Genomic DNA, 15,023 nt, shown 5'->3' on the forward strand with positions numbered 1-15,023 from the left:
CAATGGAAATGGGAAAATGTTACGATGAATTTTGTTTCGGGGTTACCCTTGACTCCGAACAAAAGAGAATCAATCTGGGTAATTGTTGATCGATTGACTAAGTCAGTGTATTTCCTTCCGGTTAGAACAAATTTCTCTATGGAAAAGTATGTTGAGTTGTATATTAGAGAAATTATTAGATTGTATGGAGAGCCTGTTTTCATAGTCTCTGATCGAGACCCTCGATTCACTTCTAAATTCTGGAAATCTTTACATGGAGTGTTGGGAACTCGTTTAAACTTTAGTACAACTTTTAATCCTTAGACTGACGGGCAATTAGAGAGAACTATTCAGATCTTGGAAGATATGTTGAGAGCATGCGTAATGGAATTCAAAGGATCATGGGAAAAGTATTTACTGCTGACAGAGTTCGCTTACAACAATAGTTATCAGTCCAGTATAAAGATGGCCCTATATGAGGCATTATATGGGAGGAAATATCATACTCCATTAAATTGGTATGAACTCGAAGATCGAAGTGTTCTTGGTCCGGATTTAATTCAAGATGTTAGAAAGAAAGTACGAAAAATTCAGCATAACCTAAAAGTAGCCTCTGGTCGGTAAAAGTCCTATTCTGATCTTAAAAGAAAAGAGATTGAATTCGAGGTTAGAGATAAAGTTTTCCTTAAAGTATCTCCCTGGAAGAAAGTATTACGTTTTGGTCGGAAAGGAAAGTTAAGTCCTAGATTTATTGGGCCATATGAAGTTGTTAAGAGGATAGGACCCGTGGCATATCAGTTATCCTTGCCACCAGAAATGGAGAAGATCCATAACGTCTTCCATGTGTCCATGTTACGAAGATATAGGTCCGATCCCTCTCACATCGTTGCACCATAACAAGTAGAAGTCCAATCGGATTTAACATATGAAGAAGAACCAGTGAGAATATTGGCTTATGAAGTCAAACAGTTAATGAGTAAGACAGTTCCGTTGGTTAAGGTTCTTTGGAGAAATCACAAGGTAGAAGAAGTCACGTGGGAACATGAAGAAGATATGCTACTTCAGTATCCCCATATGTTCGTACAATAAAAAATAGAGGACAAATTTTCTTAAGGGAGGGAGATTCGTAACATCCTCCATACTAAGTTAGTGATTAAATTGTGAAATTTTAAAATTTAGTGATTAAAGTTGATAAATTGAAAGTTGAAGAAATTGATTGAAATATTTGGTGTACGATCAATTAGCAAAACATGGGGAACTAAAGGGGCAAATGAGTCTTTTGACAAGGAAAATAATTAAAGGTTTCTTAAGGATATTTAATAAACCATGTGGAAAGCTAATGAGAGAAATAAGGTTCTGGATATTTCTTTCTTCTTCATTCTTCTTCTCTCTGCCGTGAAGACAAAGCTAAAGGTAAGTTTTCTTATTGATCAAATTCTTGATGAATTTAAGGTTTCTTATTGATCCTTTGATAATAACTAAGCTTAAGGAAAGCTTAGATTATCTTAAAACCATAAGATGAGGAGTATATGAAGAATCAAAGAAAGGAAATAGAAAAGTGAAATCTTGGATTTGAGCTCTTAATAAGAATTAGAAGTGGGATTTGACTTGTCATAAAGCTAACTAAGAAGTATGAAGTGTTAGAATTCAAATTAGAACATGTTGGAATTTGGGTTAGATTCTTAAACTCTACATGGAGAATTGGATTTCTAAGTTTTTAAAGTATGGAATGGATAATAATTAGTTTAAGTAAGAGTATGCAAGTTAAGGATATAAAAAAGGGGAAATATAAAGTGTTAAGTAGACTAAGAAGAGATTTTCGTGCTAAAATGATAATTCTGGGCAATGTGCATCGATGCACATTTATTGTGCACCGATGCATCAATGATAAATCCCATAAATTGTATAAGGTGCATCGATGCACATGAAGTGCATCGATGCATTAATTTAAAAAGAAAACATCGATTTCCATCGATGCATCGATGCATAAGGAGTGCATCGATGCACCCCGTTAAATACAAACATCGAATAGGATTTATGCATCGATGCATGGTGTAGTGCATCGATTCATACCTCCATTAAAAGATAAAAATGGCTTTTCTTTTAGCCTAAGAAATGATAGTTTCGAATATACTAATTAGTATACTGATAAGTATCAATGAATTACTATGTAGATATCGAGCCTAAACGAGTTCTGGAACAATCGACAAGTAGGATCAATCGAGGGAAAGACAAAGAAATCTAGGTGAGTGCATATGCATAGCATTAATATGTATTCTATTCAGTTCTAGACTTGTGATAAGTCTAGATTCAATATTATGATACATGACATGAATTCATACCATATGCATTATGTGACATGAATATGCAGGAAAAAGTTATATGAGTTATGTGATAAAGGTATGGAAATGATATGTCTATGTGATAAAGGTATGAAAATAATATTTCTACGTGATACAAATTATGTGAATTGTGAAAGCCCATGTTATGTAGATGTGAACTATAGGCATAGTTGGCATGCCAAGGGTAGAGGGTCTACGCGGTCGTTCGGGATATATATATATTCTTTGGAACATGTGTGAAGTCTTGTGAGACACATACTTGATCCTTAGTATATGTATATGATTCTTAAGGAATGATATGTGGTCCTTATGGACATTATTATATGGCACTATGGTGCAATTCTACGTGGCACTCCAGTGCAATTCTATGTGGCACTTCGGTGCAATTATACGAGCTGTGGTGACAGCATAGTGCACAACCTCACAATACTCACATACCTTAGGTTCTTAGTATGGTACCATGGGCTAATGAACTTAATAAGGTGAACTTATGAATGTGAATTTGATAAGTATATGTGTAAGAAACATGGTTATGGTTATTGCATTGTTTACATACATCTTATCATTGCAACCCATCTTATTTTGGCAATTCCTTTATATTTTACTGATATTATTATATTGCCTCACTAAGTCGATGACTTAGCGTGTGAGTGTTTCACACGTAGGATCCGATAAAGTAGACGATCGAGGTTAAGCAGCTGGACAACATTACTCCTGCAACTATCAGATCAGAAGCAACTTAATCAGTAGGTCATTTAGTTATGAAAATGGATGTTGGCATGTAACTAAAGGGTTAAGTTGTGTATGCTCTGAGTATTTTGATAAACTTGTATTAATATATGTATATTATCTTATTTTAATAAAATAAGTTCGAATGTTTTATAGGTTTTCTTAAGTATTGTTTTGTTTAGTCAATGTGACATCCTGGACTCGTATCCGGGTCGGATATGAGTTGAGGGTGTTACAATGGCATTCGTCGGTATGTTACATTAGTAGTGTATTTTAGTGTGTGACGTACGTTATAAACTCATTCGTCTAAGATTGTATTTATTCTTTTTCAGTTTTTGATAAATATTAGCATACACTTATCTAAAAATTAGTTTGTTAAAATATAAAAAAGAATAATATAAATCTATATTTGATATTAAAAAGTTAATTATAATTTCAAATAAAATAATACATATTTAAAATAAATAATATTTATTCATTTGTCTTATTTAAATCAAACCATGTAAGCGGTTAAAATTTATAAAATTAAATTAATTTATTATAAATTCATGTATTAAATATACTCAAACATGAATAACAAATTATACTCTTATCTAACATAATATTATTCTAATAGAGTAACTGTATATTTTTTATTTTGTATTTGAGTAAGTAATTGGCATTTAAAATGAAAATGTGGTTTATTTTCATGATTTATTCTATTGATGACTTATTTGAGTGTAGCAAAGGCATGAAAATTTAAAGTTATGAAGTTTGGGTAAATTTTACGTTTAGTACCCTAATTATCATTTTTGTTTCATTTTGATCATTCAACTATTTAAAAAAAATCATATCTAATTTTTAATTTTGGTCACCTACCAATAAAAAAATTAATGATGATACTGACATATCACCATCAAATAATATCAAGTCATCATCAAAAAATCATAATTAAAAATACTTGAGTGGCCATGACAGAAACAAAGTGATAGCTGGAATACTAAATGTGTAGTTTACCGTAAAATTATTTTCCATGTTTTATTTGATTTCATCCTATCTATGTAATAAACTATTGTTAGGGTATTATATAACTTTTCGAGAAAAAAATAATAAAAAGTGAACGAGGTTATTTTCTTTTGTTGATTGTTGCAAGTGATGTTATAATGAGGGTTGGGTTTAGATTACTTTTAGACATTTAATGCAAACATATAAACTTGGAGTATAGCGTTATCTTTTTTGAATTATTTGTTTGCTTTCTTTATTAAAGGTCTATTATTTTGTCTACTTACCAACAAAATCAATCAAAATGAAAATTGATTTTATGTCATGAATACCATTTTAATTAGCATTTAAATTTAATGTACTAAAAACAACTTGCTGTCATATCATTATATTCGGACTAATATTTTTAAGGCCAATTCTTGATTTTATATATATATGACTGCAAAAATCATTATTTAAAAGTATTGGATTTTGAAAGAAAAAGATAATAAATAATATTATTTGACAACCTACCAAATAATTTCAATGATAAAAAAGAGTAATATTATTGTTAAAGTGATGTTTTTCTTAAAGATATCAGATTCAAGTTATTATACAAAACTGACTAACAGGGGAGCACCCTACTTAGTCCCCATTTATACAGCTCATATTTTTTTAATTATATTCTTTTATTTTTATAATTGAGATATTTAATTTTTTTAATTTAATTTGTTTACCTTTGTAATTGTGACCCTTAATTTTTTTAATCTCATTTTTTACCTATATAACTGATGTCTCTAATTTTTTTAATATAATATTTTTTTTATAATTGAGGCCCTTAACGTTTTCAGTCTCACTTTCTACCTTTATAATTAATGTACTTAATTTTCTTTAATCTCACTTTTAAAATTTTGTAATTGTTCCCCTAATTTTTTCAATATCACTTTTTTACTTTTATAATTGATGATCATAATCAATATTTTACGATTTATTAATGTAATATTAAATTAATTTTTATAGTAATAAAATATACTTTCGTTATATAATGACTTATTTCTTAGTCTTTCTCAAGACCTCGAACATGTTTGAGACTGCTCCACAGGTACATATATAAAATGTGTATACTTATTAATAATTAAAAAAATTCTAAATAGATACTAACTTGTAATCATCTATACTATTAATAAAGCAAAACAAAAAAAATAATATTTATGGGAGTAGAAGACAAATTAACATATAATCGAAATCAATATTATTTAATAAACAAATATTTATTAATTGATTGAGTGATCAATGATGTTCATGTTATCTCATATAGCAAGATACTTATTTAACATATTTCATGTTATCTGACCGTTAGTTTTTAACAACAAATGATTAAAACGGAAAAAAAACATAAATTTAAATATAATTGAAAAAGTAGTTGAATGATAAAAATTGAACTATACAAATAATTAGACAACTAAACACATAATTTACTCTTTAATTTTTATTAAATTAAAATAATTATAAAATATTATCTATTTTAAATATTCTTAACCATTTAACGATTAATATTCACATTATAATAATAGTAACTGATGTTAAAGCACATGACAGACATTTTGGAACAAGAACTTACTTCCTATTACAATTAGACAATAATAAAACCCAAAATAAAAGGGGTTAACCAGGGTTTTTCATATATATATTTTTAATATTTTCTCTCACATACTATCCTTCAGTTCAGTCCCGTCTTTTATTTTCTTCTTGTTGGACTCTCTCAGCATTGCCTCTCGTCTACCCATGGCTTTGCAGGCCTACCCTCACCGGCGTCAGAACCGTTCTCTGTATACCTGCAACCGCCACCCAGCTACCATACCGGTTACAGGCTTCTGTGCGTCATGCCTCCGGGAACGCCTCGCGGGCATCCAAAACGACTCTGCTACCACAACCCCAACTTCCTCGACTTCCTCAACCTCACAGCTCCGCCGCTCTAAATCCTGTTCCGGCGGCCATGTCCCATCCTCCTCTGCGGCCTCCGAGCCCCGCCGTAAATCTTGTGACGTAAGAGCTCGTAATACTCTCCACAATCTTTTCTCCGTCGGCAACAAAATAAAAACCCTCAATGTAAACCTGCCTCCATCGAATGTTGATGCTTTTCAAGGCTTGAAAGGGGGTAACGAAGAAGGAGAGTTAAAAACGATGAAGGAATTCATAGATCTCGAATGTGGAAGGAAAAAGGCCTCGGGGAAATCCTTATGGGAAGCAGCTTCCGTTTTTAGCAAGAAGTTGAGGAAATGGAGGAAAAAACAGAGTAATAAGGAGAAAAATAAGGGATTGGTTCTTGAGAAGGCAAACGAAAGGGGATTAAGAGATACCCAATCGGAGATCGGGGAATATGGGTTGCCCGGCAGAAGATCTTGTGATTCTGATCCTAGATTATCAGTTGATTTTTCCCGTTTATCTGTTGACGATTCAAGGTTTTCCATTGATGAGCCAAGGGCTTCTTGGGATGGCTGCTTGATTGGGAAACATAACCCAGAGGTTAACGAGGAACCCAGTGTTGGGGAAGAGAGATTGAGTGTTGTAAAAGAGGAGGAAAGGAGTAGCCCTGGTGGGTCAGCTCAAACGAGAGATTATTATGCGGATTCTTTGACTAGGAGGAGGAGAAGTTTTGACCGTTCATTTTCAAATAGGAAGACAAGTTTAGGGGAGGCTGATGATTTTAAGTCTTCCATTTCTAATGCTAAAGTGTCACCCGAGACTGTTGGGCTATTTCATGGGGCAAAACTGTTGGTTACCGAGAAGGAACTGAGGTATTCCAATTGGTATTCTAATGTGGAATCTGGTCCTAAGGATGTTGGACTTTTTGCTAATGGAGGTGTTGGTCAAAAAGCCTTTAATTTGAAGAAGGCAAGGAGCTGGAGAAATGTTTGGAGCATCTGGGGTTTGATACCGAGGCGAAAACAAAGTGAATTTGGAAATAAAGATAGGAATTTTGGAGGAGATGCAGGGAATGGGAGGCTAGCGGAGTCGGTGCAGAAGCTTCAAAGGGTTGTTAATGGAGATGAAGACAGAGGTATTGTGAATTCACTGCAAAAGCTTAGGAGGCTTGCCAGTGGAGATGAAGGTAAAGCTATAGGAGGAAATGTGGCTGATGGAACACTAGTAGAGTCCTTGAAGAAGTTAAGAAGAATGGCCAGTGGAGTTGAAAACGGGAATGTTGTAAGGGATAAGCTTCTGCGGAGTTATAGTGTTAGTGCTCGGAATTCAGTTGAAGGATCATCTTTATATAGGATGAGTGTGACTGATGCTAAAGGTGATTGTCTGAAGAGAAGGGATAATCACATGTTGCAGTGGAATAGGAGTGTGAGGTATTCCCCTAACAACCTTGACAATGGCCTATTGCGGTTCTACTTGACTCCATTGAGGAGTTACAGGAGAAGCCAATCTGGAAGTAGGCTGAGAAACTCGAACTCTATTGGTGGGAGTATACTGTAATGGTGCTTAAAGTTGTTACCAGTAAGATTCTGTGTTGTAAAACCATGTATGATTCTGTTTATCCATGTTTTATAGATAAAAAAAGGCACATCCTATTGTCATCTTTGTTGCACTAAGCATGTGTTTTTCTAATAATGCACCAATGGAAACAATGGAACAGTATCTTCATATTGTTAGTATGGTGAGAATTATTGCAGAATTGGCTAACCATTCACAAGAAATGCAATCACTTTTCTCAGACATTTCTGTTTTTCCTCCCATTCGATCCTTGTTCAATTTGGGAAACTTTTAATCAAGTCGACTACGAACTGACCCTGAATATGTTAAAATCAGGATTCGCTTGTCTACAGTGACGTTAAGATCTTTTATGTTGTTCTCTGCTTATAATTGTTGAAGTTACGCATCTTTTAGTCTGCTTTTCATATTCTTCCGCATGCGGTGACACTGCATTGACTTCTTCGTGCTTCGTTGGACCATTATTTAAATTATGGTTGTAATCGTATTTTCGGTTGTATTGTTAATCATGATTGCGGTAATAGAGGATATTATTATAATCATTGTAGGTATCGTAGTTATGAAATAACGGTTATGGTTATGATCATATTTTCGGTTTTATGTGTTAATCATGACTGCGACAATAGAGGGTACTATTATAAATTTAAATCTCTGATTGAGGCCGAAATGCAACTGGTCTGTGCTATTTAAATCTCTGATTGAGACCGTAGTGCAACTGGTCTGTGTTAGTGGAGCTGTCATACTCGGCTATAGCAAAGAAATGGAGTCACCGAGTTATTTACACATAATAAATAATTGCATTTGTCAAATTGTATTAGATAGCACTCAACGTTTGACCTATTAACTAAAATGAAAGCAACTGCTTCAACAAATGAGGGCATCTGCATTGTGTATTGGGCCTGGGCTGTAGTACTGTGAGCATTCTAGTTAAGCAATGATGTTTGTAGACCTTAGCCAACTTTCCTGCATTGCTGGCGGGTTCAACAAGGAACCGAGTTTTATCTGGTTGAATTGGTCGCCATTGGCATAAAATGAAGTCAATATATCCTGGAGAAGACAAGGGCAAGGAGGCATTGAAGATACCTTTTAGCATCTACCTTTTTGGCAACGGACTAAAGTCAAAATGACTCAGGAGAAAGAGCCATTAATCTCCAAAAATGAAGAAAACTCTGCATCCAAGCATGATCCAACAAGATCCCAGTTCTCTCCATGATCAACTTAAAAAAACTCAAACAACTAAGGTCCGTTTGTTTCATGTAAATTATTTTCCGGAAAATGTTTTCCTCATTTTTCAGTGTTTGGTTGGAGGAAAAATAGTTGGTCAACGTAAAACATTTTCTTGGTAACTAAAATTTTCTTTTTATTTTCTGGAAAATGACTTACGGTCTGGTTTTCTGTAAGTCATTTTCCGAACTTTTTACTTCAAAGAATAAATGCTCAAAATAATTTTATTTTATGAATTTAATATTAATAAAATATTTTAATATCAATTTAATCAAAATATTAATTATTAAAATATTTAAAATATATTTATTAATATTTCTTATAATATAATATTTTTAATATTATAATAAAATAATCAATTATATTATAATAATATAAGATATTATATTTTTATTTTAATAATATATAATAAATTATTAATAAAATTTATATTATTTATTAATTTCATAGAAGTAATATTATTAAATTATTAATAATGAATAATATTATTTATAGATTTAATATTAATATAATAATCAAATAACATTTTAATAAAAATATTTAAAATATTCTAATTAATATTTTTAATATTTTAAAAATATTAATATAATAAAAATAATATTTTAATAATAGATAAATTATTTTAATATTTTAAAATAATAATATTAATTTTTATGATAAATAATATTATTTATTGCATTTAATATATGTAATAAATAATTTTTAAAAAAAATCATCAACTAGTGAAAAAGGGTTTCAACAACATCTTCCAAATATCGTAAAACGTTTTCTAGAAAATGTAATTCATTTTACGGAAAACATTTTCCGAAAAACATTTTCAGTAAAACAAAACGGACCCTAAGAACCACTTCAAAGTCGCATCAGAGAAACTAGCTATAATTTTCACATCATTACTGTTTAGGAAAAGAAAGAAGGCTGCTGCTGATGTCAACAAGATGAACAACAAAACTCAAGTGAGAAGAATTTTCTGTAAGTTTTTGCTCTTTTGATTTATAATGATTAGTAATCAATAAGCTCTAATCTACTGTTGTAGACATCCGTTTTTGTCCGGGTTTTAATCGTTCATTACAAATAATTATTATCACTATATTATTATTATTATTATTATTATTATTATTATTGTTATTACTATTTTTAGTATTAATATTATTTTTTTCATCACAGGTTACAAAATTCAAGCCCAAATGGAACCCAAAATACAAGCAGACCCACAAACTAACCCGACCCAAGATCGGACCCGGTTCAGGCCTAGTATCAGGCCCAACTTGATAACCCAAACCTGCTAGGGTTTCTTCACTTCTGCCCAGCGTCGCCTCCAATGCAAGCCGTTAGATATGGACCCATCCAACCGTCCAAATTACCTCGATGGTAGGGTTTTCACCCTAATCCCACAGCCAACCGCAGCCGCCAGTGGATGTGGACCATCCAATCAACCGACGCGTGTAGTGCACGCGTCCGACTCTTCAACTTCCCTATCGCGTGAACCATCTCGGAGAGTTCCCGAGCCGCTGTTGTCATAAAATATGGCCAAACAGTGAACCAACTACTAAATCAATCAAAACCCTATTTTAAAAATCCTAAATCCCGAAAATCATGGATTTCACCTAGCAAATCAGAGAGGCCATGCCCCTACTCAGAGATCTCATTATCTCACCCAAAATCAATCAAATATAACATATAAGCAACCACCATTCAAAAGGAGAGAGAAGCATTCGGAGAAAAAATAGAGAGAACCGAAGAAAAAAGGGGATTCAGACTCAAAAAAAGGAGAGAACTTCGAACAAAGAAAAAGAAGAGAATCAAAAGGAAAAACTATTGATAGCCTCATCGGAACCAAAAAACCACCACTGGAGGTAAAACCATTTCCTTTTCCCTTAGATTTTTTATTTCTAGGGTTTCAAATAGGGGTGGATTTTGGGTGTTTGAAAGGCTATTAAAGAAAGAATAGGATATTTTCGGGCTTGGTTTTCTCTTCGGAACCATCGATCTACGATGGCTGGAGGGTCTCGATAGTTCATCTCCCTCAATGGGAGAGGGGAGTTTAGGGAGAGTTTGGATTCTCTCCAAAACAGAAAGAGAGGAATAGGTAAAAATGAGGGGATGGTCGTTTTTTGGCTATGTTTGAAACATATATATCATCTGCAAAACGATGTAGTGTCGATAAGGGTGGGTTTGCATTTTAGCGCGTGGGATAATCACGGTTTAGGTCCCTTTGTCTTTTTAATCTCGCTATTTGGCCATGGAATTAAGCTTTACATTATTTTGAGCCTTTATCTTTCCATGTTTATATTTAAGTCACCATCATATGCATTATGCCATTTTCGTTCGTGTTTGACTCTAGTTATAATATTTTCATATCTTTCATTTCAGTCATTGCTTTGTATATTGATACTCTTAAGTATAATTCTTATTTACCCTTTCGAATTTCTGGTTCTTTTTATTTTAGTCCTTAATACGTACAAATATTTACAATCGTGTAATTCATGCTTTGAAGTCTCATGCTTGATTATGTATGCATTTTGGTCACTAACTTTGACTTGCTGTTAACTTTGATTTTATTTCCAGTTTAGACCCTGCTATTTTAACTATATTAAGTTTTAATTCTGGTAATTATTACATAATAGGGTCTGTAATTTTTATTTCATTCTGTTTTGTACGTGATGCAACCATATATGAAATTTGATTATATTTTTTGTTCTTGACTCTCGTTTTTCCATGTTTATATTTTAGTCCCCTGTTTATAATATTATTAAAAATCAGTGTATTTGTCTTTTCATTTCCTCGAATTTTTGTCTATGTGCAATTTGATCACTATCAATGCCTGAAAACTCAGATTATTTTCTGATTAGCCCTCTATATTTTTGGTATTCACGTGTTTTGATCCTATATTGTTTGTTTGTCATATATTAGTCTTTAATTTAGCATGTAACTTTTTTTTTGCTGTAACTATTTCTACGCATGCTATGTCATATTAAATATTTATACGTTTATGTCTACATATTTATTCTTCCATTGTATATATATGTACCTTTTTCAATGCTTATTCATTTAAGAATTTGTTAAATGTTATTTATTCGAATATTTTCAAGAACAACAATTTGTAGAATAGGCGTGAAAAGCATTACTTGATCGAAGTAGTGTTATCCGATACGGCGTTCGAACAAAATGTGAAATTGAAATAAATATAGTTTATTTTGCTAATTAATTCATTTTTTATTTTAAGTCATATAATACAATGCATGTTTCTCTAGCTAGTAATTTATTTTATTGTATGCAAATGTCGATTTTCAATCTATATTCGATTCACATTTTTTATCAAGGAGGAAATATTCTTTTTAGACAAGGAATAAGAAGAGAACCTTCCCGTCGGAGGATGAGCAATTCTCGATATTTCTTTTTGAATTAAAGGATTTTCCCTAATAAATAATTCGAGGCAAATTAATTAAACTTTAATAAATAGATCATATTTTAACTTTATATTCGATTTATAATTTCCAGCATTTGCGACAATATATAAGCGACTAGGTACCAATTTTGGGCGTTGTGGGGGTTTTAATCCTTCCCCATGTGTAACTGACTCCCGGAACAGTTAAATCGAATTTTTGGTAAACGCATACCAACTTTTGTCTTAAAAAATGAATTTTCTTAAAATTGTTTTAAAATACGTTTTTAGTTATTCGACCTTCCTAACCCAAAGGTCGATGGCGACTCCCATCCAAATTAATTCAAAATCTCCAATTTGTTTTCAAAATAATGTCATAATTGTTTTTAAAAAAAATGGTTATGACAGCTTGACGACTCCAGTGGGGATTTTAGAGAGTCAGACTGTAAGTCGTTTGTACATTTTCGTTGTGGTGGAAATTATGAGTTCGAGTCTATAGTTAGCTTATGATCCATTTATTGAAACTTTTTTTAATTTCTGTATTTTTATCGTACTAACGTTTTAATTTATGTTTTCACCTTTATTAAGGTTTTTTTCAAGTTTTTTCATTTTTCTTTTGAGTCAAAGGTTTGTATGTTTCTCCTCATACACATCACAAGCATTTACATGACATGAGCTATAGAGCCGAGCTTCGTCCAAATAAGTCGGGGTGAAAGGTTTACTCTCGTAAGGATTTATTCTTCATATGAGTTTTAACAAATAACTCATGGGATACATATGCCTTATACCTTCGTAGGGATTTATTCCTCGTTTGGGTATAAGGAAGTGAATCTGCTCGAATTGAACTCGATCTGTTTATGCCTATAATGGGTTGGAATTGAGGGTTTGGTAGCCCATGGGGGCACCGACACAATTCGAGTACCTTTTCCTAATAGAGCCGAAACCATGCATATAATGAACTGTAGAACGGTCACCCTAGGTATATCCATACCGAACCTTTGTCTGTTAGTAGGTGTCAAAATAGGTTTACTCGAAGGAGGAACAACTCTAAACCTTTACCTTTTTCTTTAAGTTAGTATAATATATTTGTTCTTTTCGAATAAAAGCATTCGAACTAGAAATTGTACGCTGTTATGATTATTTTCTTGAAATATATCATTTTGGGTAGAAAACATGTCTGGGTAGGATTGCTATTTAATGAAAGCATGATCGGGTAGGTGTTATATTTATATTTAAATAGCATCTTTTAATTATATTGATTATCTTACCTGTATTGACTCATTTCTTTTTCTTTTTTGTGTCATTTTCATCCTTTTTTGCATTGCATTTCATCAACATAACATAATGCGAAAATGTTGATCCGCAAGGGGATATTTAAGAGGAAATTTTCATAAAAAAAAATAAAAGTTTTCAATCAAGCAGTTGCGTACACAGACATGCACCAAGGACTAAAAAAAGTTTAGAGAGTATAAGAAAGATACTTACTCGAAAATCATGCTACATTCGAGACTGGAAAGATGATCCATTGATTCGAGGGGTAATCTAGTAGTAGAGTCTTATCTACGATCATCCTATCGCTAACCACCAAGGAGTGACACACTGACTTCAACGCCACAGGGGAATTAACCGAGATAAGTTATGAAGCGCTTGAGGGGTATAATTTTCAAGGATGAAGCTCCGAAATGAAGCATTAACCCATTTCAGACTCAGCGTCCAAGCGAAAGCATGTCTGTAAAATGGACTATCTTGTAATGTGAATACTTTTATCTTTGATGAAAATTATTATATGATATTCATTGTTGGGATCAACACTTTTCGCATCTGCATTTGCATCTGTATTCCATATAAATATTTTCACATGCATCATTCATGAAAACATGGGGATTAACTCATGGAGAATTTGATGAAAGTGATCCTGAGCACGTGACACCACATTGAGAATAGAAGCAAGATTTGAACAAGTAAAAGAAGAAGTTGAAATTAGTACGGTGGGAGCCTACTCATTCAGCCATAGGGCTCAACCTTATAGGGTGATATTAGAAAAGAGTCAATTTGATATGACTCCAGTGACCTATGAGGAATTACTTCCAACGCTAATTGAGAAGAATCTTGTGATTCCAATCCAACCTAAGCCAAAAAAGTCCCCGTGTCATGAGGGCTATGATGTTGATGCCACATGTAGTTATCATATAGGAAGTTCAGGGCACACTACTGAAAATTGTGGGGCATTAAAGCACAAGGTCCAAAATCTGATTTATTCAGGGGCATGGACCTTCGAAGAATGATGGGGCATTCTAATGCTAATCAATAATAGATATTTACATCTATCTTAAAGCTTTCATGCACTTGCATTAAGAGCATTATTTTGTTTGAACTTGTTTTTGTTATATCTTTAATATTTTTTAAATCTTTTAATGATTGAATTTATGCTACCTTCTAAGATTGAATAATTGAACAAGTTTTGATCTTGTAGTTCTTTCAAATATCGAATGAATTACAAATTCTCTTAATTCTTAAAAAATTATAGATTTTTTAACATATGGCAAGATTAGACCTTTATTATACCATCTAAGCCCAAAAATAAACCCCCCGATTCTTTACCCAAAATAATTAATGGTCACTACCAAATGACAAAATTTTGACATTACCTTTCTTTGAGACTTTGAAATATTGCCTTTATCTTTTTTGAGACAGAAAAAAATCATACCCTTACCTTTCGCTTAACCAATAAAGCCACACCATCATCTTATTAGACGCAAAACTGACATTTTTTCTACCAATAAAACCTAAAGACATTGAGTACAAAATGTTCACTTGAACCTTCCTACAAGAAGACACAACGTGGGGCATCTCGCATCAATTTTTTGGAGAGGAGCCTGAAAAATTGAGACATGTTAGAAATAGGAATA

General features: G+C 32.6%; 1 protein-coding gene and 1 pseudogene across 1 annotated transcript; both read left to right on the top strand.

The window, feature by feature from the left end:
* Positions 1 to 5,746: 5,746 nt before the first annotated feature.
* On the top strand, positions 5,747 to 7,716 carry LOC120145013 (protein OCTOPUS-like). Its single transcript, XM_039158928.1, has one exon. The coding sequence runs from the start codon at positions 5,796 to 5,798 to the stop codon at positions 7,491 to 7,493; it is 1,698 nt and encodes a 565-aa protein (XP_039014859.1). The 5' UTR covers positions 5,747 to 5,795; the 3' UTR covers positions 7,494 to 7,716.
* Positions 7,717 to 8,665: 949 nt separating this feature from the next.
* Positions 8,666 to 15,023, top strand: part of LOC120145677 — a 41,500-nt pseudogene continuing 35,142 nt past the window's right edge.

Source organism: Hibiscus syriacus, unplaced genomic scaffold, assembly GCF_006381635.1.
Source record: "Hibiscus syriacus cultivar Baekdansim isolate YM2019G1 unplaced genomic scaffold, ASM638163v2 tig00110893_pilon, whole genome shotgun sequence".
Lineage (NCBI taxonomy): Eukaryota > Viridiplantae > Streptophyta > Magnoliopsida > Malvales > Malvaceae > Hibiscus > Hibiscus syriacus.